The sequence below is a fragment of the Danaus plexippus genome, chromosome 25 (assembly GCF_018135715.1).
Source record: "Danaus plexippus chromosome 25, MEX_DaPlex, whole genome shotgun sequence".
In the NCBI taxonomy this organism is placed as follows: Eukaryota; Metazoa; Arthropoda; class Insecta; order Lepidoptera; family Nymphalidae; genus Danaus; species Danaus plexippus.
In genome coordinates, this window is record NC_083553.1 from 4,765,743 (window position 1) to 4,790,251 (window position 24,509).

Sequence of the window (24,509 nt, forward strand, 5' to 3'; positions counted from 1 at the left end):
ACATAGGATCCGTAATTGTATGAAATGATTTACATTAATGTCGTGCTTTCAGAATTTCACACATTACACATTAAAACATATGTATGTGTTTGCTTATACACTGTTAATAAACGATAGTATTGATGTTTACCGCTTTAAAGCACACATTAGATAGTAAACTGAGAATATGCTTTACAAATTTAGTAAACGAAAATATTTATCTAAACTGAAACGGTTTAATAATCCTGATTCGATTGAAAAAAAAAACAAGACTTACTTTATAGTAAAACAAAATAGGAAATACTAAAAATAATATTCTGTTCTCGAAATATATTTTTAAAGGTTTTTTATGTGAAATTAGCTATACCATGTTAATGTGAATGAATTGAACTGTAATTTTAGTTCTTTTACTAAGAATAACTATTAAAATCTAAATTTAAAACCGGTATCGAAATTCCAAAAAAAGTTTTCTGTGGGTGTATTCGTTCTTGGTAGATGTTAATAATGCATATAATTTGGCCAAAGATTTACAAAATATTGTTCACATACATTTTATGTCTGTTAAAATATCTAATTGGTTATAACTACATCAATTTAGCAAAAAAAAATAATAATTACTCTCATCTTCCAACTACCCTCCAATTATACAAACAGGTTAATGAATTCATAGGCTCCATGATGGAAACATATATTTCTCAACTGCTAATAGAGATATCTATATTTCATGGATATAAAACCGTTGGTTTCTCTGCTTCGATGTATTAAATTCAAAACAGATCTTTATATTTTTTTGTCTATTTATAAAAATATACGTCTAAATTGTTAATAATATATCAATATAATCAAACGGAACGATATGTTTTTTTTTATTGCCTTTAAAATTTATAAGCATCTGACCACGTAAAGAAATATTGATATCACTTCAAACCATTAAAATCTTACATTAATTTGTACTAACGTTGAGAATCTTCTTGGCTAGCTTTTACTGAAGTCTGGCAAAAGAAAACTACAGACGTGTCGACCTCTGTGAGTAATTGCTGATCTATACACGCACAATGTATTGTATGGTGGGTCAAACAAATTAGAATAATAATGAAAAATACGAACCAAGATCAGCACCAGTACTTTAGAACCCTGCAGTTTAGGTCCCAACATCCCACTGGTGAATCACCAGGATCATAAAACAGGAAGATCTCAACTGCTCTTTTACCAATCTTTGCAAAACGCGTTACACGAACATTGCTCCAGAAAAGCGTGCACGTGCACCTAGATCTGTTCCCTTGCGACCTTAAATGAGCTCCATCCTAAGCCAACAGACTCGAACCTTATACCTTGTAAAAGGCAATATGAGGCATACAACTGAAACTCTCCTCCTACCTACATATACGGTCATAAAAATAATAAAAAATAATCAGAGTCCTATAATAGTAATAAGAAAATTGTTGCATGTACATAAGTTATTTGTACATGAGTTATCTCATCTCCTCTTTTAAGTCATGCCATCGAACACCACGTCACATAATAGCAGAGTAACCATAAGTTAAACATTAATTCATAATTGGGACAAAACAATGTCAGATCTATTATTCCTTTTCTTTAATGATATATTGAAAGTAATGTTTAAAATCTCTTTATTTTCGAGACCAAAAAAAATCATATCCATTTATTGAATCCAACAATATTCTATTTTTGATAACGTATTGTTTTTTAAACATAAACCTGAGTTAAAAACATGACAGTGAATAAACTCTACTTATCACAAAAATATGACTTTTTGCTTCCATAATAACATTTACCAATAATACTGAGTGTTAATTTATCTTTATAAAATCTTATAAATTATTTACGTAACGAGCACTTGAATATTGACTTAGAACAAGTAATTTGTTGTTTTAATGACTCTTTCACAACTAGTGTTGTGAAAATCACTCTCGAATGTCAGTCATTACTTGGTCTTCGTTATCAAATGTCATACTTAATTTTTTTTTTAATTACTATGCCACGATTTCAAAAATCGAAATATATTTTGTAGATTACAATTATTTCGATGGAATTATTTAATCTGCTGTGTTTTTGTATTTGCTAAAATGTCAAACGTGTCTATGATATGTCGAAAGTACAAGACCAGTTTGAGTCATTCTCCACAACATTTTTGGGCTTTATAATAAAATTAAAATAACATACCAATATAATAGATTTTCATTCAATATGAAAATATTTTATACCGGTCTTTTTTCTACATATGATGTATTATGTTCGTGCAAACATTAATACATTCAGAATATTACATTCAGAAGATAAGTTACATTCAAAAAATTTTTCATTTATTCATTTAATTCGGTAAGCGAACAGTGTTCATAATAACAACATTATAAAAAATTTAATAACACTAAGACCTATACAGGATTAAATAGTTACAGGAAATATATAAATTTATATATTACAAAGTAAAGATATATTAATTGGTCATTAATCTTTCATTGCATTTTAATTATATTGATATTTCTTATTCGTTTCCTTTCTTTTCTTGTTATTCTTTATCTTTATAACCAATTTATCTCATAATTATTTATAAGTAATGTTCTAATCATCTTGAATACGATTACTATCGGAAAACAATATTTAAACTGATTTCATTTAATGAATGTTTTTTCTGATCCAAAGAATTATTAAATTATATAAAAGATGGTTTATGAAAATCTATTAATTTTTTTTTATTAAGACTGAGAAAAATTATTTACTTATATTAGAATTACAAGAAAACAAAGCCTTTATGATCTAAATACAGTGACATTGTGATTGATCAAAGAAAATTTAAAGAAATTGGTAAAATTTGGCCACCGTCGTAACACTATTGGAGAAATGTTAATATTACTGAGTTATACTCACATTTAACTAATAGGTTTTGTGGGTGAAGGCAATAGGGCTATAGAATCAAACGTCAAGCCTTACTCAATCCTTGAAGCGGCTCAGGATTGGACTATAACGATGGCTAAGTATGAGGAACAATACAAAATCCCAGAGGATATTTGCGCGTTGGCGTCCGGACCAGAAACATTTCTGTATTCGCGAATTTTAAACCGCATTATTATGCGTTTATGCTAAGAAGTTACGTCTTTAACAGAATTACACTGCAATATTTATTGAGAGACTATTTATTAAAGCAAGCTATTTTATTACACATCACTTATTTATCAATGAGACTGGCTACCTACAAATGAGTCGTTTGATATATATGAACAAGAAATGCGATTGTGGGATATAATAAGTGCTAGAATAATGACTGTAATACCGACGGAGGATCATTAAAGAATTTTACCGTATACACTTACTTGGTGAATAGTCAACAAATAACTAATTCGTTATTATGAAAACTAACATTTAACATTTAATTTTAGTTTACTTAATATGTTTTTTAACACACTTTAATATATATACTAGTATTTCCGCGTGAGATCAGACAGAAATGGAGAACGTGTTAAAACAATACATATAGTAATATAGGTCGTTTTAATTTTCAGGCTTTTTAAATAACCTAGATGCCGAAGTGTTTTGAGAATCTAAAACATCTGCTATGCCACACAAAAAAATTGCATTCAAAACGGTCCAGCCGTTCAGGAGGAGTCTGGTGATATACACGTATAGTAGGATTATACATATAATATCAAATTGAACTAAAAAGAAAGAAGTGGCCGATAATATAACATGGGTATTGAAAGGTCAATAAAACCAGTTTCGCGTCTTCTCTATAGACCTTGATTCTGGACTGACGAGATTTACTATGACATAAAATATGGTTGTCATTTGTTTTGTAATATTATGCTAACTATTAATGATCTGGAATGTGTATATATATATAATTTAAATATTAATCAATATATAAATATTTTCTTAGTTAATTAGAATATGCATACATAAATAAAATACACATACAATGTATTACAGTATATTGCTTTTAAATAGTTATGTAACAATTTCATAAATATACCTACAATTTACATCAAAATAAACTGTCAAAAAAATTTGTCAAAAATCAATGATTTTTTTAACCTGTTGTTTTATACTTAAAAAATCGGCAGTCACTAATCAATGTGTATTAAAAATATATGTTACTGTCTAATGTTTGTTCTTAAAGAATTACATATTTCGATACATTTTCTAATTTTCTCTTCAACGTTGGAGTTTTTCTAGTCGTATGCAACTCTTATCTTGATAATAATATACGTTGATAGTAAACTGAAGGTGCAAGGAAGTTTAAAAAAAATTAATCTACTTGATATGGACATTGTTAACATAACCCCCATTTAGAACTCATCTGGACATAAAGACTTGGGTTTTACCTAACGTTTGAAATAAAGTTGAGTGGTATTGTAATGTTACAATGCACGTATTCATATAGTTGGGAATTAAAATATAACACTTGTTTTGTTTCACTATATTGTTACCTAAAAAAATGTATTGTTTTTATCGATAAGAATCGTTTTAACCAAATCTATCTGAGAGAGCAATGGATAAAAAAAGTCAACTGTTAAAATTTTAATTCACGAGGACCATTTTCTAATCCAATAACCTATAGTTATAAAACGCTGTTTTTAATATATATTTTTTAATTCATGGTTACCATCCAAAGCTATTGCATATTGGTGCTATTTTAAAGTGTTTCCAACAAACGACTTCCGACTCTCTCTTGACCTTTCGTGCTTATCTTAATTTGGTCCCTTCTATTACAGACAAATTGTAAGCTTGTGTTGACTTATGGAATGATATTTATCAAATTTCTATGTAAAATAACCAATAACGAGGTGCTAATTGTTGTGAATAAAAACTTATATTGCTCAAGAGAACATTTCCTAGCAACAAGTAACAACGAATAGTGAATAAGCAAAAAATTTACAATCGAATGGAATCTACTCTTTTTTTTTTAACTTATCTCTAACCTATGAAACTCAAATAACACGTTCTGAGAAAACCAAACAAAAAAACGACGATATAAATGTCGAACGACCATCCATCGTATCCGCAAAACTATAACATACCTAAATATTTTCAAATAACCTCTTTGACAAAGGTCAAATGTCACTTAAGGTGGGGCGCATGTGGAGGCACATCATCTTCATCTATCGGACACTCTGTTGCAGTCCGTTAGGGTTACGGGTGACGGGTGACGAAGGGTGATATTGCAAGTGTGGTGATCATGTGGGTGAGGACTGTAATCGCTGTGGCCTGTTTCGGTAAGTTGAAGTTAAAACTTAATTTGTAGCCCGAAACGAAACTATATCTATGATGTTGTTTTTGTTGTTATTTTTTGATTGTATTTGGATATCGTAAACACAACCGTTTAGCTGAAGAGCAGAGGAAAGGTAAAGTGTATTAATTGAATATTGTTATGTCTAAGTTTTTATTAGTTAACTAGCGTTTAAATTGTAAATGCTTTTTGCATCATTAAACTTATTACAAGGTGAAGAAGATTTTTATTTAGCAAAGTTTGAGTTAATTATATTTTGATACAGCACCAAAAAATAATAGTAAGCGTGAAAGTCAGTTTAACGGAAATCTTTCTGATTTCTCATACAAAAGGTTTTACACACTCATGCAACATAAGTTATTGCTTAATACGAGTCTAATAAAGCGCGCTTCTTAATCTTTTTTTCGATTATGTAATCTTTAACATTAACATAATTACTTTTCATCATGATAGGACACAATATCTGTCTCAATAATAATTGCGATTTGAATCAATATATGATCGTTTTTCACATTGTTAGCTTGAAAACATTATGTATTTCTTATAAAATTTTCTATATTGCGAGGAATTCTGAGTGTAAAATATGTCAACTCTTTTTTATTTACTAAGAAAACAATGCTTATTTGGCATTTCCTTTTTAGTTTTGAAAGTATTCTTATGACAAATATATAGTCTTTTTTGATGAAAAAGTGCAACAAATTTAACCATGGTTTAGTTTACTGTCTCGTTGAAATCTGGGTATAGATGATGACGTTTATGTCATAAACATCGCCATGGCGACAGCAAAAACGGCCACTTAGATGTTAAACTATTAAATTATGAAAAAACACAGACATAAAATACATTATTAATCATATAGATATTAAAAGTTATAACAGTAATATAATTTTCTTGAATAAAATATATTTAATCTTTACATTAAACTTGTTATTTTTCTTAATACAATCTGTTGTTTTGCAATGCAAGACAGTTTAACAGTTAAAGGCCGCTCTTGGAAGGTCAGATATTTTAAATAAACATAACATGTTACATTGAACGAATATGGTGAGAATCTTTAGGGCATTGTAAAGGTTCCGCTTAAGGAAAACTTAGTTACAGCTGATAAGCAAGACGAGAGTAACGGAACAGGTTTTAAATACCTCGTAAATAAAGATAGATAGACAGATAGCTGGGATTTTGAGTGGAAACCAAACACTAGATTATAATTTATATTTTATGCTATATAAATATATAAACAATTTCACCTTCATTAATAACTTTCGGTACAAACTTTTATTTGATTATTCGAGGTAATACGGAACGTAAGATCGCTTTAACATCTTAAATCTCAGTATATTATTTTAACTTAAATTTTTGATTCTTTACGCCTTTTTTAATTCGAAAACCAGTTTCCTTGTGGTGGTTTTTAGTTGTCTTTGATTTTGAATAATCCAGTAGAGTAAGGTTGAAGCTATTTTTCAAAATGGTGGAAGACATATTTGGCTTTGATCGCTCAATCAAGTGCCAGTTTAATTTTAACGACATTTATATTTATAGCGTAGGAAGTTTAATTAAATTAAATTTATAATTAGTTTATAAAACTAAAGAAAGTATTGATTGTTTATAATAAGATTGAAAAATAATCCTATGTCTTTGCCTTTTTTTCTATTGTATGTGTATATTCAGACCTCTTCGTGATCGTGATCTTAAATGTGTAATAAATTAAAAAAAGTTCACGTTATTATGGAATTTTTTAATTTTTGACAACTTCGTATAAAAATTTTGTCTAATTCTGTCTGTCTGTCTGTCTAATTCTAGTTCTGTGACTTGTTATTCATTTAATAATAACAAATATACACAGAAATTATAACTTAAATTGCCAGAATAAAAAATATTTGTTTAGTAAATATGTATTTAGTACTAATAAAAAAGACATATTGACTAATATAACATCATGTTTATATTAAATTATTGATGATAGTATGTAAATAATTATTATGAAACATGTATGTCTTTTTTCGGACACACCTTAAATTGGAAGGTCAAGAGCAGGCTCTCGTTCAGACTTCATTTTTGCATTTAGATTTAATATTGCAATGTCAAGATTGTGTCTAAAGTATTAAGTCTCGAGGCCACAAAATAATACAAACAATATGAGAACGGAAACACTTTTAATTTATTTTTGTACACCGAAAGAAACTACACGCTTTTTTTTATACTAACAAAAACTAATTTAATATAAATAAAATATCTAAACATTGTTTTTAGTCAAAATGTACGTTTTATTTGATGTGTCAAACATATTTGTTCTTCTGGATAACAAGTTTTAGCGTTATTCAATAACAATCACACATACAAACGCGGACTAAACTATCCTATTTGTAATATAATGAATGAGAGCGAGAGGTATAATGGCAAAGTCTACAACCTAATAAAAGACTTGCGCCTGTCCAGAACTAATATCAATTCATTCTTGGAACGTACTTCGAAGGCTGCCTTAGTAGGGTTTTTTCAAATTTGGTTAGGTAGAGAGAAGTGCTTGGACGGTGGAAGTGAGCGTTTAACGCGCGTTAGATAGGGGCCTGAATTGTTTCGTCTTATCATTATTAATGTGTGAAAGATCATCTTTTCCTTGCAGCCGTTTTATACATTGCTTTATTTTATGCTTTTGATTAGACATAAAACTAGTTTTTCTAGAAATGGTGTTTGTTTTTTGTCCTATTTGAATCCTTATTATTAAATTTAAATAATTTTAGATTTGATAGAATAGAGAACTTTTACATATTTGTCAGCTAAATGTCTATATTTTTGTATAGGCCTGGTAGTGACGGCTGGGTCTCGATATTCATCAGAAGAAAGATCTTACAGACGGAACTATCCATCGCGGCGGAGTCAATGGAGAGATCTTGCTGACGGTAAATATTAAAAAATATTTCTTAATATACACAAAATATTCTTAAGAACCGACAATTAATGTACCGATATTACTTAAAATTAAATGTGTTTTGAAGTTTGACCAGATTGATTACTCTTTTTTCCTTCTTTAACAATTTTCAATTATTTTCTTAGAATACGACAGAGATGAAGACAGAAGCCCACAAACACCGAGCATTAAATTTCCACTTCAAGCAATACCTTATGAATTACCTATAGGTGAGTAAACTCCACAAACATCATACAGAAATCTCAAAGATTTTTGAAGTTTTGCTTTAAGAAAACTTATTAAGAAACAAAGTCACACGCCGCGTCTGTATGTTCGCGATAAACGGGAAAACTACTGCACTAATTACCAAACAATTTTCACCACTTAATAGCATAATTCTCGAGGAAAGTTTTAGTATATAATCTGTTAAGTTTTTGAATTTATTTATGTGTACATTAACGATATTTGTTGAAGATGTCAGTAAAAAATGAGCTTTCTGGGAGTTTTTAGGGAAAATACTGATTTTAGCCTAAAGTCTTGGAGAAATAACAAAATAATGTATAGTGGAATTATATATCTTATCTAAGCCTACAGAAAAGTCCCAGATGGGATAAGTCTATCTTTTAAGGATAACATACTATATCCATTTTATTACTTTTCAAAATTTCCATTTCTTGAAGCCTTTATTGGGAAGCTATTTACATATTTACAGTATTAATTCTAATCAAAATAATTAACTGCGTTTTCAAGTCTACATGAGTATCTGTAAATTACTTTTTAAATCATTTAAATCGGGCGAACCATTTGAAAGTTACCATAATATTAATTAAATAATTCTCAAAATTAAATAGGCTATTTTTAATTTTTTGTAAAGAACCCGTGCGAAGCCGGGGCTGGTACCTAGTAATTTATAAGTTATTGGCAGTGGCAATGAGAATCAAAAAGACTATGCCATTATACAAAATCATATGTCAAACATTACAAACGCTATAAATTAGATAAATAATTAATTAGGTAAAACTACTTGGTACATGTAAATATATTTATTTATTCACAATGTGTGTGAAATGTGAAACTAAGGGAATATAATATAAACTATCAATTAAAAATAAAAAACAATCTTCATGATAATAAAGTAACCAATAAAAAAAATATGTTTATAATTAATATCAATATTTACAAACTAATTATATAGGGTGGCAACCGGAGGTTCCAGGAAAACTACGAAACATACTTACCTATATGTATATTATAATAAAAAATTACATATTAAAACTTATAACCTATACCTAAGACTACATGATTGCCCCGATGTTAGGACAGCAATGCCATTCCTTAGCTTGTGTGGTATCAGGAATCTTCTGGCTCACACGGCTTGGTGCTCGTTCCGCGGCGTCAGCGGCGTCACTCGTTATATGATAATTTATCCATACAACGATGTTGCCCCGGCGATGGTCATTTATTTTTTAATGTGTAGCGCGTACGTAACAAACTCATACCTTCAGAATGTGTACAAAATCTTCATATTATTCTGAAAACAAATAATTCCATCGCCGATTATTAACAACATGTATATTTATCGATAAATTTACAGTAAAGTGAAAGCCTTCACCAGAATTATTATTAATAAAATATTAGACTTCCGCGACTATCAATTGAAATAAAAGTAATATTTTGATCACGGTTGCTGCAAACTAACCGAAACGTCGGGAGTATGAAGTTTAAAATAGTATAAAACGCGTACTGAATCTGAAAATATTAGTTTTGTTTGGAATTACTACTATAAGATTTCTAGGATAAGAATAGTATTATTATGAACTAGTATTAAATTGTGTAACACCAAACAAAATTTTAGGGGTTCGTGGTGCCAACTTACAGTTACTGGTACTCCCAATACCAACGTCAGCACTCAATCCTGGAGCTAGTCAGAAGTCAGGTAATGCTTTATATTTCAAATAATATCATAATTCTAATAAAATACATTTTCACAAGAAAAATATAATTAAAATATTTTTACTCTTCACTCCAGAAGTGATCATCTGAAAAGGAACTCAACATTTAGCTTTTTTGGATGGAATTTTATTTCTATCAAATAATTCAAATATTCTAGCTTTATATTAGGTACTTATTATTTTACGCAAAGAATTTTATATGTACTTATAACTGAATTACAATATTTTAGAATGTAAACTAACACCAGAACCCGAGGAACCACAAATCGATGTGAGATGGGGTGCCCCAAGTATAGCATCAAGTCCGCCTGCTGGTATTTTATCAAGTCCGCCTGTTGGTATTTTATCAAGGCCAGCTGCTCCTAACACCATGAATAACATACCATTAAAAGCTACAAATCGTGATGAAGTTCCAATCAAGGCACCTTCGTATCCATCGTACATCAACGTAGAAAAATTGGATCAACCTGTGAGCCCACCGGAAATTCCTCCTTCTGGTGAGTATAGTGTTGCGACACTTCCATATACACTAATAAAATATGTAAATACAAATATACTTATAAATAACTGTAAATAGTCTAATCTTTATTATGTTTTCGGATAATATTTGTCCAGAATGTTTCAGAAGATATCAAAAACGAACAAGTTGTACTGTAACATTTTAGAATTTTAAAGCATAGGATGTAATTAATATAATTATAAACAAGTACCTTACGTTAATGACAAATATTTCTATTTTAGTGTCATCGAAGGAAATATTAGAGCAATTCCTTGCACAAGCGCCTCAAGCCCCTCAACTGCCACCTGTACTGTTATCAGAATATGACAAAAGTGAACGTATACCGCATCCAGAAGAAGAGGATAATGAAATGAATTATAACTTCATAGAAGAAAGTGCAACAGTGCCAACCGTCAAAACTAGTTTGCCATTTCAACAAAACATTTACAGTCGAGGAAGAAAAGTTCAACCCCAACCATCAAGGCCCCGTTTCTCACAATCAGTGGTGATACGAGGCGAACTTTTCGTCCCTAGAGCTGACTTCACAGAACCTTATACAGCCTGGTTTGTATTAAATACAAGTACTAGAACTACTACTACTACTAGAATTTAAAGTTTAAAAATTGTATGAAGTCTAAAATCCTACGTGTCTTCTTGAGCTCTTTTTCTATATAGTTTGTGTATACGCGTGTTTCTTATTCAATCACGTAAAAACTACGAACATATTAAGACGTTATTTTATATAAAGCACATTAAGAATATATCTCTCAAACAAGGCATTTTTGACTATAAAATCTCTGAAAAGCAGTCTTGATATTAAACTTCACATGAGTTTTGATCACAAGAGATTAATATAATATTAGATAAATGTTTTATGCAACTAGGAACTTATATTTGGAACATTATCAGGTGGGATGCCTCGAGCGGATCGTCCAAGGTTGACTTCCATGGTGGATCTACAAGCACATACAGGACAGTGATGGCCGACAAAAGGCTTCAGCGATTGGAAGTATGATGCATGAAAGTAGCAACTTTTAGAATAAAAAATTGATATTCTGGACATTTACTAGTTTTCTGTTGTAGATTCAACTTTTATTTGAGTAACAGTGACCTAAATCTTAATTTTAGAACATATTTTATAACAACATCATGTGGTGATTCATTGTGAAATTCTTAACATTCTAATAGATGCGAGTGGATCGCTCCGGAGAACGCGCTGTTCGTCGTTGTGGGAAAGCCTCCTCCTACCAAAACCATCCCCTTGACATCACTCATCCCGCGTTACCAGACATCGATTTATTTAACTTCGTTGGTAAGATTGACGTACCCAGAGAAATAATCTTGTATGGAAATGTTTTTTCTCTCTTGCATTATTTCATAGTTAGCAATGTGTAAATAGATATGAGTAATAAGCAATTTACCTGAGGATATCACATATATGAAAAGTAAAAAGCAATTAAAATATAATAATGTAAAAACTGTAATATTTTTCCAGAAAACAAATAAGACTAAGTAAAGAACAGAAATGATTTATGTTTGTCGTTGATTATTCTCTTAATAAATTTTATATACACATTTCAATCTATATGAAATGTCTCAAACTCCATTAAGTCAATCTTAAGAAGTCAAGAATCTTAGGAACCCATGAAGTATGCTATGTATATTTACTCAAAATTTCAATCAGGTTATGAGCCTGACGGGCGTGTGGAGCGTTGGCAGCACACAGTCGTTGGTCGAGAAGGAGAGCTTGGTGCTATTCAAGGGGAGTCCCTTAGTCTAAAACATGACCTGCTTCTCATACGTGATCCTGAAGACAAAGCAACGCCTATACTGTAAATAATATAGATTTTTATTATCCCACCTAACTTTCCGCATAGTTCTTTCCGTTTTTTGTGATGGTAGGAAATTAAAAATGATCGGAATAAATGTTTTGCTTAGATTATAGTGATCATGTTATAAATCTATTTTCGTTTAAACGAAAACACTATCTTTGTTAACTAATTTCCTAATAAATTTTCGTTTATAGAGCAAATAGTTGCTATTTTAATGAGTGTTATGAGAATTATACCATTTTTATCTCGTATTGAATTGATTATCCCATTTATTAGTACAGGAAAATCTTCTGCACAGCAACGTAGGAGAAAATTTGAAAGCCATAAAAATATATAAATCATTTTCAGTTACACAGTGTCAGTGAACAGTTCTATCCTTGGTCCAAACGCTGACAGCTATGAGCATCGTTATTTGGATGTACGTCGCCACGAACAGAACGCTGATTTCTTCATACCAAAAATAAGTAAGAAGTTTTATTTTATATAAAAAAAAAATCTTCTCAAATTCTAAATCATCGTAGTATTTTGTGGTTCAAAATGAGTTCCTTAATTTTATAACTTTGTTTTTACATTTATAGATGATCTATGTGACACTGTTGAATTGTTGAATGTTTCTCTACCGAATCATTTATCTCGCCTCGAACCTCTGAGGGAATACATACAACCTCATCGCGACCAGAAATACGAGGCGGCGATACGAGAGTAAGGAATTAATATAGAATAACTTAGCTTTATATGTCTGAACGTAGAGACAATATAGAGAATGATAGTATATTTTCCTCAGTTGAACAAAATTCAGAAAAACATGTTTCCTCAGTTTCAAGGTGAAATACAACCGTCGTTACATAGACAGCTCCGAAGAAGCTGTGAGAACGACGTTACTTATGCAGCACAAGCGTTTCATTTCATCCGGTAACCGAGAGGGGGCCACCTTCGAGCTAGGGGTGAACTTTCTAGGAGACAGGCTGGACAACGAGCTGGGACAACTGCGCGGCGTGAAGCTAGAGGAGGAAAGAACGCAAGCGGAGCAATTCCCTCATTCAAGAAGTATGCTGAGAAAGGAAAGCGCTAAACTACCCGATAATTTCGACTGGAGGGTTAAAGGCGGAGTCTCACCTGTAGGATGTAAGGATTTCTGCGATTCCATTACTGTTCAATTAATCTATCATAAGCGATAAGATTCAATTACGAATTGCAAATAAATGCATTCTATGATAGCGTCGTTTTAACGCGATGAAAAACAATTTGAGTAGGTACCCATTATATGGTGTATTTGTGTTATAAATAGTTATTGTTGTTCTAATTTAGTTTCATTTTGTGTACTCATTTGATTCGTGTGTTGTATCAGTCCAGGGTAAGTGTTCATCGTGTTGGTCGTTCGCGGTATCTGGTGCTGTGGAAGGGGCGCTGTTCGCAAGGACCGGCAAGCTCGTGCCCCTCTCACAACAATGCCTCGTGGATTGTGCACATCCGTGAGTACCATTTAAAAAAATACTCCGTCCGATGGCAATAAAGAGCCGCAATACCTAAAACCTTTAAATGGGAAGTTCAAAGGCTAAAAGCTGTAAAAAAAACTGAAATAAACAAATGAATGAATAACAATCAACACAATTATAAGCCAAGTTACGTAATAATTTTCATTACATTTTTGACGACGATATATTTGACACTTTTTTTTTCCAATAAATATATTGGTATATACCTGATCAAGATGTTCTGTCTATCCATGTTAATGAAACTGAAAGTATTTGGATGAGACACCGGATTTAGATATGTCTTAATTTTATTCTCTAAATAATCTATTGAATTCATGCAATTATGTTGTTAATATTAAAGCTATATTTAAATAAAAAGCTAGAATAGAAAATATAGAATAAAATATTCGAAATTTCGAATTTTTCGAATTCGAAAGTTCGAATCTTGCTCGTAAAGATAAATTGTTTATTAAATACTTTCTAAATTAAATTATAGTCTATTTTATTTAAGCTTATTTAGACCAAGAATTTAGATTTTATCAATAGGGTAACATGTTTAATTTATCTTCAGATTTGGAGGCAAAGGTTGCAAAGGCACTTGGCCAAGCCATGCGTATGACTACGTCAAAAACCGGGGTCTGCCTGCCCTCGACGAGTACCCATCATATAAAGCGAAGGTTATATAATAGCAAATACAGAATACTTTATATGGCTTAACTATAGACAAAATGTTTTTTTTTTATTATTATGTTATTTGTTAAAGTAATGCTCGAATTCTTAATATTAATCATAACTGCCTCTATAATATTACAGGTCGAACAATGCGCAGAAAAATCAGTTCGTCCCGTAACACGTATTAGTGGACACGTTAACGTTACCGAAAATAGCCTTTCAGCTCTTAAGGTACGAAATTTTCTCTAACAGCTTGGGTTCCTTCAATCCTTTATCATAATATCTGCAAGATTTCATTTAATGTGATGTACTCAGGTGGCCATACGAGACCACGCGCCCACCGTGGTCATCGTTGACGCGAAACTCAAGAGCTTTGTGTTTTACAAGCATGGAGTCTTCTATGACGACAGATGGTAAGCACAAAAATTCATGCTATTATAGGTTACCTCTAACACTTATACATAAATAGATGGTAGGCATTCCAAAATAGTCTCTTAATGAAATAAACAGAAGCCTTCGTCCACAGTTTTATGTTGTGTTCTTTTTATATTTTAAAACATTAGAAAACGAGCAGAAGAATTTTATACAACGTGACAGTTTAATACTTATCAGCAGTAGCTGAATCCTGAAAGATCTGTACGAGTGCTAACATATAGACCGAGAATTAATTTATGAGCATAAAGGGAGTGAGAAAACTTATTGGGAGGGGGCGATTAGTAGATTCGACATCCTCAATCGCTTAACAAAACTCCCTATATTTCAAATGAGGGTTTGCCTTTCTACACATACTAAATTCTTTATCACGCATACTAAATTTCTTGTCTATACAGATAAATAAGATAAATAAATATTGCAGCGGTAAGACGCGTCCGCGTTTGAATCACGCTGTGTTAGCTGTGGGTTGGGGAGACCAGAATGAAGAGCACTTTATCCTGAAGAACTCCTGGTCGGAGTCGTGGGGCGAGCGCGGCTTCATGCGAATACACGCAAGGTCCAACACATGCGGTGTACTCACCAGACCCAGCTACCCTCGTCTTGAAGACAGTGACGTCCTAAAACTGCCCGGACGTCCCTCAGCCAAGGACGTCCGCCAGTGATGCGAATGTACCAAATGATTGTTTAAAGATTTAAGTCAAATTTATTGAGACTAAAGATATTATTTAATAAAGATGGTGTCTTTGATGTTTTATTAATTACAGAAGTCTTTTTACCAATATAACAGTTTATACTAAGCAAGTGCCAAGTCAGCATAATACGGAAGTTCGGCGCGTGTATTAAATTCCTTTTTATTTTGATCTGCTACAAGTTTGATATATTTATATAGTTAGCTTAGATATTCTGTGGGAAAAGTTTTATGTTTACTGAATTAAGTAAATTAAATAGACTAAGTCTCAACAAAAGACAATAAAAAATAATACGCTCGACCTACTATAAGAGATTTGAATAATAAAAGAGCCTTTTTGAAAGGACTACGTATATCCATTGCTACTATTTTCAAGTTAATTTGACACTGTTCATAATTATAATAATATAAATGAAAGAAAAAAACATATAACTTTTCCGAAATAGAGTATATAATACATTTTTTTTAATATTATATAAGCCCAAATTGCAAAAGAGTTATTTTGCAATTTAGGTATTATTACTCCTTTGAAACAACGGATAAAAAGTCTCATTTCATTAAAATATTTACGATTTATGATTTACATTTCTACTTTTGTTTTATATATAGCCGTCTTCTATATTAGTGACGTCATAAAGACAAAGACAACTTAAGCCACGTCAAGTCACAAAATACTTCTTATTTCAAACGTTATGAAGCGTCCAAAAAAATTAATATAAGTCACATTCTCCTTTAATAGTAAAATATAAATTATAAAAAATTTTCAACGACAGACGCGATGTATTTTAACACTTTAGTAAAATAAAAATGAAAAACAAAATTTTATTGTATTTACGTTTTAACCTTAGCATACTGTATTAAATGTCGGTTATCTATCTACATTCCTAATAACTAGTCAACGAGTTATACTTCAATTTTCAACTCCAATGCTTACAAACAAACTTAAGGTTCCAAATATTTTCATACACTTTCACATAAACGAGTTTAGGGTGCGAATTTTATCAGAATTAATTTTTTGAAAACTGTTTAACCTGTTTCCTAGCTAATGAAAACTGTAATTGTAACTGTTTTACCGACATAGCAACACTGGAGTTGCTTAACAATAGATGGCGCTGTTAAGAAAACTAAACTAATATTATTTCTCAAGACAAATTTCCAGCACAAAAATACAGCATACGTAACATCTTAAAAAAATTTTATTTGATCGAAACATATAGGTATTAACTGTTTAAAGTAAATTTAGAAAATTTCTCAATAGAGGAAATACAAATAAAATGCTTAAACACTTTTCCAAGTTAATTTAATTCCATATATTTACAAGCCGTATACATTTTAAAATATTGAAAATTTCGAATTACACCTTAATGTCATAATATTATTGTTAATACAATATATTAATTAATTACTCCCAGTGAGCTAATCTTTGACCAAAAAAAAAAAGTATATCTGTCACTCAAAGCAGTGACAGTTTGAGGACTTCACAACTGTCAATCTTATGATGACGTCACAAAAAGTTACAAAATGTATTTATATGTGTATGTATATGTATATATAGATACTATAGATGAATCGACTTCTCAATTACATTTAGTATTTTTCCACGTTAAACCAGGATTTAGCAACCATAATACAGAAATACAGAAATTTTACATGAGAGCTCATTAAATATATCTAAGGTAGTTGAACATTCTACAATAAAAAAAATTTATATTAATTTTGAATGTGCTACATAGACAATCTCCACATAAATTTGCATATACATAATTTAATTTAAAAAAAATTATCATTATAATATTTTTTACGATTATCATAAAAATTACATTTTAATTATAGTATCTGTTATGCAAATGAAAAATTCTAATTTCTGATTTTTTTTTCAATTGAATCGCATATAATCCTATCGTAAAAATATATTATTTTTTAAACTACAAAGATTTTAAAGCATTAAGTAGAGCAAGATCCATTTTAATATGGAACTAAATCATTTTAATTTTTGAATTAATTTATAACATCATATTTAAATAAATTATGTCCTAGTATATAATACTCTAAATACGAATGAATATTAATCAAATACTGCAGTCGTAAATATAACACAGAAAATGCACATCTCTCTAAACTGTCATAAGTTTAGTTAAATGTCAAATGTCAACAAACGTCAATAAAACATAACTCACAACTTTTTTTTTTATGAAATCTGTTCAAAATATACTGCCTCACATACAACAACCGTCTTAATTCCTAATTTTTTATTATAACTAAATTCGAATCCAACACTTAATATATATTGAGTTATTTTCCATAACATCTCGATTTTTTAGAATCTATGCCCCACACATCCATATGATGAATGAAAAAAAATTTAATGGGACAATGTAAAGATAATATAATTAATGTGATTCTAAAAATAATCAACAAAATTAACTTAAACAATATTTAAGTACATTTTTAAGTAAAACATTAAAACGTCAATAACATTTACAAGCGTATAAGTTATTTATATTTGAGATTCTAGAAAATTCTACTTCATTAAGTATCTTTCATAAATAATTATTTGTATGTACAATAATATAAACTAGAGGCGTTTAAAGATCCAGATAATATTTTAGCATAAATAAACTATATAATTAATTTATAGCAACACTAACGAAAAAACAAGGCCCCGAATATTATGATAAATTATTGAATAAACAAGCAAACATATATATATATATATATATATATATATGTATATATTTGCCTTAGTAAATTATTTTTATGAGCAATTAATAATTATGAAACTTAAGTAGATTAAGTAAAACAATAACAAATGACTGACAATGCGTATGTTTACCTGACAATATCCCACCTCTCAGGGCTGGTAGCAAAAGGGGCATAGTCTAAAGGCATACTGTTACATGGCGTCACTTCTATTATTCTTCTGGGTGAGTTTGCTCAGAGTGCTAAGTTGGGGGAAGGCGGTCTTGTTTTGTACTGGATTCAACTTAGTTGTCATGTAGATGAACGGCTCGTACAGCGAGGGTCTGTCCATAGCAGACACTTCGAAGTGCCTTATCTTCTCCCTGGCGCACCAATTCGCTGCCTTGGAACAAGTGTTTTCTAAGCTGTTTGGATCATCAGGGCCGGTTCGATTACCAACAACCAGCATAACCACCTGTGGAGAAAAAAAACAGCTGGTTGAAGTGATCTGGATATAAAAAAAAAGCGATGATGAGCTTATACTTGTGTTGTATATGACATTGAGGGATTATTAAAATGTAGGAGGGCAGAGTAAAATAACTCGGAGCATTCTTTATTGCCGACTAGTGAAATTTAACGTATAGTTGTGGCAAAATGAACTTTGTGGCAAAAAAAAAAACATGATCTATAATACCATAGATATCTTACCAAGAAATGTAGCAAGCCCCCCCCCCCCCCCCAACCCATCAAGAACAACATGTGTGAAACTAGTTACAATTATTTGGGAACCACTTAAAGTGATCAGAACAACTTATGTATGTACATAATGAAACTCGATGTCAATTTAATTGCATTTGTTGATACACCCAACACAATTAGAAATAATTTAGTTTAAAAGTTTGTATATGTGACGTCTATTCAGGGTTGGTGTTATCAAAAAACACGATCTAGCTTTTAGCAGAAAACTATCACCCAAGAATATCACTCAAGGTGTAATATCATGTCCCGGTAGATGTGACATAAAAATTCTTCAAGGCACATAAGATAAGTCACAAGCAAATACTGATGTGCATGAAATAATTCAAAATGATGTATTTGCCTATGTGAATTACTCAATATCTATGGAGTACCCTCCAATATGACTGGCTATAATTGATGGTAGCTCAATATAAGATTCTGGAGAGGCTTTTGATGTATAGCTAGATTTTATTTACATACATGAAAGCTTTTGTTAAGTAGAATAACTTCGGAATATTTAATAGACTGGTCTTAAAATAATCCTGTACATAAATTACAGTAGGTAGTACGACAGCAGTGCTGTTAAAGTTAGAAAATCTTTAGGTTTAATGAAAATCACCCTAATTGTTTTAGCATTAATGAGTATCAGATATCATCATCATCATCATCATCAGCCTATCGAAGCCCACTGCTGAGCAAAGGCCTCTTCTCACACGGAGAAGGTTAGATCATTAATCGCCACACTTGCTCAAGACGGGTTGGCAATTTCAATCTTATAATTAGAAATTATAAGACCAGGTTTCCTCACGATGTTTTCCTTCACCGTTTGTCAGTGGTGTCTAAATACTCTTAGAAAGTAATTTGACTCGGAAAAGATCACATTGGTATTTGCCAGGTTTCGAACCCGCACCCTCACGTATGAAAGGTGGGGCTTTCAACTTCCAGGCCACCACAACTTCAGATATATTTGTGTAGTTATGGGCTTTTTGTTAGCTGATATAGAAGAGGTGGCTTGTTTGCTTGATATACAGTGAGAAAGTTAAGCGTATATAACTTAATTGGTAATTTTTTTAACAACTTATTCAATGAATAAAAATTTTTCATTTCTCTAACGGTGCTAGTTATATTTTGTCTCACCTCTAGACATGTAAAAAATAATTACCAATTTAATGTAAATAGAAGTAATATTATAGAAATGAAGCTAAATATATTAAATTTAACAACAAAAATATAAAATCATATTTTTAATACTCATTTTTAAGGTAAAATTATTCATACCTCTTTCTTATCTTTGTTCCTATCTATATCTTTCTTCAAGTACATCAGGACGTCGAGTGATTCTGGTCTTGTGGTGTCATAAACCATCACATAACCCTCTGCAAAGCCGAGGTAATGTCGCTGAAGGACCTGGTTGGTTGTCAACTGCATTGTCGGTGACTGTGGCGGCCCTGTGTTCACGAGAATATATATATATAGTTTTATGTATTCACAATCATGTAATAATGAAAGCAATAGAAGAGTATAGACGAGATATCAGTTACAAATAAATATTAGAATGGCAAATAATATGGCAAAAATAAAGTACTTAACTTTTATGTAATCCAATTAATATTAGCTATATTATATTTTATACATATATGAAATAATTAAATAAAAAGAGATGATAATTAAGCATATAATAACAAGCAGTAAAAAGTTATCATTAACCGAAATAAAAAAATTCTAGTATTCTTATACATATTTGACAAAACGACTGAGTAATAAAAGCAGTAAATAATTTTATTTTCAACGAAACCTTTCAACTCGCCTGTAAGTGGAGGCTCCAGGCCTGCGGTGTCGTAGAAACAGACCCTTTCCTTAGTACCGCGATCCGTCTCTATATTGGCCACGTAAATATCCTCAATGGTTGGATAGAAGGAGGACTTCAGGTTCACATTTCCGTATATAAGCTGCTCCAACACCGCAGTCTTACCTACACTTTTCATACCGCATACGACTACTTTACTAGTTTTTCCCATTTTTCAAGATAAAGTTACGAATTTTATTCCGATTTACTTATTTTACACATTGTAGTAGTTGTTCTTAAAGTAAGTGAATTTAATGGTTACTTCAATTGCCATAAATTTAAATCACATCCGACAATATATTCTTTTAATTTTTATGTGTATAAAATGTTTACGTAAACACAAGTTTAATATGCGACAACCGACGTAAGTTGTTTTGACATTAAGGTATTGTTTTACCATACATAAAGACTTCTTTGACATTTCTCAATTTTACAAACAAGTAATAGTCCATTCCAACTTATGATTTCAAATAAAATAAAATAAAATACATTATTTGTGACTATGATTAATTTATTTAATTACTTTGTACCTCAATATAATAATATAATGCAAGATTATAAATATTTGTAAAACTAAAAAGTGTATTGTATAAGTGAAATATAAATTTTTATTCTAATCCTTAATATAATGTGACAAACGATAAAACATATCTACATGTTTTTGTCACTTAACATTTTTAATAATTTGACAGCATGGCGGCCACGGTTTCAGATTCAGAAATCACAAAAAGTGATAAGTATTCAATTTTACTTCCAACCTACAACGAAAGAGAGAATTTACCGATCATAATATGGCTCATTATTAAGTATCTAGACAATAGGTAAAATATCAACATTTTTACTTGTGTACAATAACAAATTTCGCGTTCCAATGTTTTTGTTAATATTTTTCAGTGGACACGATTACGAAGTGATTGTGATTGATGATGGAAGTCCCGATGGCACTTTGGAAGTGGCTAAGCAGCTACAGAAATTATACGGGTCGGATAAAATAGTTTTAAGACCTCGGGAAAAGAAATTAGGTTTAGGCACCGCATACATACATGGTATAAAACATGCTACGGGTAATTTTATCATAATTATGGACGCGGATTTAAGTCACCACGTAAGTTCTGCTTTGTTTAAAAATATATATTCTCTTCACAGACCCCAACAGACTAAGAAATTATGAGACAAGTTTTTTTTTATTGTTTTTTATTATCTTATTAGACGTTAGCAATTTATCTGTGTTATATAGATATAGTCGTGTTGTTAATTTTTTGCTTATTACAAAATATTTAAATGAATCTTTTTTAAAATTCTAGCCAAAATTCATACCAAATTTCATTGAGTTACAAAAGAAACACGATCTAGATGTGGTTTCTGGGACTCGTTACAAGGATGGTGGTGGAGTGTATGGTTGGGACTTCAAAAGGAAATTAATATCCAGGGGTGCCAACTTTATAACACAGTTGCTTCTGAGGCCCGGTGCATCAGACTTGACGGGATCCTTTAGGTTATTCTATTTTTATTAACATTTACAGTTCACGACTTATATCTTTTGTGTAGATAAATTTAATATTATGTTCATATGTTTTACGATTGATGATTTCAATACTGAAGTTACAACTTTTCACTATATGCTTATTAATATACTAAAAAAAACAATATTATCCGTCTGTTCCTTTATCAGCCATAACAAAATTCACTTAAACTGCTTGACATGTGTATTTTGAAAAAATTCGATAATTTTAGTTTTTTTTTTTCAATATAAATTAATATTGTGATCAGACAAAGTTGCAGGCACAGCTAGTCTTATATTATTTTAATTAAATATTATTATTCCAGACTGTATAAGAAAGACATTCTTCAAAAATTAATAGACAGCTGTGTGTCTAAGGGCTATGTCTTCCAAATGGAAATGATTATAAGGTGAGATCTAGTATTATTTAAGAATCATTGAATTTTAGGGATTCAAAGATTGTAGAAAAACAAAAAACTTATAGAATAAAGCTATATATTAATATTTTTTTAACTTACTTAAGAATATAAGTATTCATTGATAGAAAATATGTAAAATTTACGTTAAATTGTTATAATTCAATAAAAATCCTTTCAGAGCAAGACAGCTAGAATACACTATAGGCGAGGTGCCAATTACGTTTGTTGATCGTGTGTATGGAGTTTCCAAGCTCGGAGGATCGGAGATTATTCAGTTTGCGAAAGCTTTACTCTATTTGTTTGCCACCACATAAGTCTTATATTTAGTAATAATAAATGATATAGATTTGTTTATCTCAACATTTATATAACCTACAGACAGACAATTATATAACCTAAGATTACTGAGGGATTGTTAAATTTGAGTGAAGCGAACAGAGTGAGCGGAGTTCTAAAGTGGCCACTAGGGTCATTCATCTACGGAGATGGCATCGCCAACGGAATGTCCAATAGAGTCGAGGTTATTTTGTTCGATAGCCCAGTTGAGGCATCACATCTGGTGAGGACTTTATCAAAAAAATTTAGATCGGACCACCAATTTCTATTTTAGTTCCGGGAAACGCAACCCATGTTCAAAAAAGCTAACGAAACGCTGTGATCGCTAAACACAACTTGCACCAAGAGATTTTTCGAGCGATTTGAGAAAAAAAAAGCGAAAATTCATCTTCTTATATTATATTTTGAATTACTGTGTTATAGAAAATAAATTGAAACATCGAAAACAGGGGTGCGAAGATCCCGTACATTAGTACCTAATAATAATAAATAAAATTTTGTACAAAATGAAAGAGCAATTATTTGTAATGAATCACTAACAATAAAATAAATAAATAATACTTTTATTATTACAGATATAATATAAATTGGAACGGTATAGACACAGACTATATAAGATATATGTATTGTCAGAAATTCCATTAAGTGTTAAGTACAATTACAGAAATAAATTAAATATATGTAAAAAAATGATGGGTTTTTTTATATTTATTAAAGGCTACTATATATATATATATATATATATTGTTTCCTTTTACTTTCCCATTCCCAATAAATATCTACAAATGGAGATTACTAGAAGTTAACCAGAAATTTTGTACTTATCCCGTCACCATCAATCTAAACATGCATATAAATAAAATTGAAGTGTCAGTTTGTATTATTGGAATGACCGGATTTTTTTATTATAACATGAACATGATTTTAATATAACATGAACATTAAACATTTATTATAACATGAATATATATATATATATGTACAGATATATATTTATTTTTGTCTTTTTCTGTCTACCTATTTGTTTCGGTTTATCTCTGAAATAGCTGGTCCGATTTTAACGAGACGTATATTGACAGGTATCTTATTTAAGTAACTAAGACTAATTTTTATCCCAATACCGACTTCCGATCCGGAAATTGAGATTTATGACGCGTGAGTGAGAAGCGAGGAGCATGTTGAGCTTAAAAGATTTTTTTATTATTGTTTACGCAGACGGAGGAGGAATTAATTAAAAAACAAAACATTGTAGAAATATTAAAAATATGTTGTAGTACCACTAATTTACAGAAAAAAATTATTCCAAATTTT

General features: G+C 30.7%; 3 protein-coding genes across 5 annotated transcripts; 2 read left to right on the forward strand and 1 right to left on the reverse strand.

The window, feature by feature from the left end:
* Positions 1–5,050: 5,050 nt before the first annotated feature.
* Positions 5,051–15,749, forward strand: LOC116775326 (uncharacterized). The gene is made up of 17 exons (XM_061524734.1): positions 5,051–5,210; positions 8,020–8,118; positions 8,273–8,356; positions 9,982–10,062; positions 10,309–10,575; positions 10,820–11,141; positions 11,487–11,586; positions 11,766–11,889; positions 12,262–12,409; positions 12,758–12,873; positions 12,988–13,111; positions 13,227–13,534; positions 13,758–13,881; positions 14,456–14,561; positions 14,698–14,787; positions 14,872–14,969; positions 15,413–15,749. Exons 1-17 carry the CDS (start codon positions 5,174–5,176, stop codon positions 15,651–15,653), a joined length of 2,469 nt encoding a protein of 822 aa, XP_061380718.1. The 5' UTR covers positions 5,051–5,173; the 3' UTR covers positions 15,654–15,749.
* A 1,569-nt stretch (positions 15,750–17,318) lies between these two features.
* Positions 17,319–21,122, reverse strand: LOC116775304 (NF-kappa-B inhibitor-interacting Ras-like protein). 2 transcript variants are annotated; one of them, XM_032668177.2, is made up of 3 exons: positions 20,904–21,122; positions 20,375–20,544; positions 17,319–18,833 (listed from the first exon to the last, which is right to left on the reverse strand). In XM_032668177.2, the coding sequence occupies exons 1-3, from the start codon at positions 21,112–21,114 to the stop codon at positions 18,573–18,575; spliced, it is 642 nt and encodes a 213-aa protein (XP_032524068.1). In that variant the 5' UTR covers positions 21,115–21,122; the 3' UTR covers positions 17,319–18,572. The 2 variants fall into 2 exon arrangements, with proteins under 2 accessions (XP_032524068.1, XP_032524067.1); XM_032668176.2 differs by having other exon boundaries at positions 20,892–21,122.
* A 155-nt stretch (positions 21,123–21,277) lies between these two features.
* LOC116775462 (dolichol-phosphate mannosyltransferase subunit 1) lies at positions 21,278–23,216 on the forward strand. 2 transcript variants are annotated; one of them, XM_061524596.1, is made up of 6 exons: positions 21,278–21,306; positions 21,635–21,763; positions 21,837–22,047; positions 22,247–22,437; positions 22,770–22,853; positions 23,041–23,216. In XM_061524596.1, exons 1-6 carry the CDS (start codon positions 21,293–21,295, stop codon positions 23,174–23,176), a joined length of 765 nt encoding a protein of 254 aa, XP_061380580.1. In that variant the 5' UTR covers positions 21,278–21,292; the 3' UTR covers positions 23,177–23,216. The 2 variants fall into 2 exon arrangements, with proteins under 2 accessions (XP_061380580.1, XP_032524260.1); XM_032668369.2 differs by lacking the exon at positions 21,278–21,306 and adding an exon at positions 21,502–21,524.
* The last annotated feature ends 1,293 nt before the right edge of the window (positions 23,217–24,509 follow it).

Bases quoted from the DNA above. Each gene is read 5' to 3' on its own strand.
- LOC116775304 (XM_032668176.2), bottom strand. From the start codon at position 21,114: ATGGGAAAAACTAGTAAAGTAGTCGTATGCGGTATGAAAAGTGTAGGT. The intron at 20,545-20,891 runs GTTTCGTTGAAA...TCGTGAACACAG, and splicing joins ACTTACAGGCGAGTTGAAAG to GGCCGCCACAGTCACCGACA. The intron at 18,834-20,374 runs GTATGAATAATT...TTTTCTCCACAG, and splicing joins GGAACAAAGATAAGAAAGAG to GTGGTTATGCTGGTTGTTGG.
- LOC116775326 (XM_061524734.1), top strand. From the start codon at position 5,174: ATGTGGGTGAGGACTGTAATCGCTGTGGCCTGTTTCG. The intron at 11,587-11,765 runs GTATGATGCATG...ACATTCTAATAG, and splicing joins AAAGGCTTCAGCGATTGGAA to ATGCGAGTGGATCGCTCCGG. The intron at 14,970-15,412 runs GTAAGCACAAAA...TAAATATTGCAG, and splicing joins GTCTTCTATGACGACAGATG to CGGTAAGACGCGTCCGCGTT.
- LOC116775462 (XM_061524596.1), top strand. The intron at 22,438-22,769 runs GTTATTCTATTT...TTATTATTCCAG, and splicing joins GACTTGACGGGATCCTTTAG to ACTGTATAAGAAAGACATTC. The intron at 22,854-23,040 runs GTGAGATCTAGT...AAATCCTTTCAG, and splicing joins CAAATGGAAATGATTATAAG to AGCAAGACAGCTAGAATACA.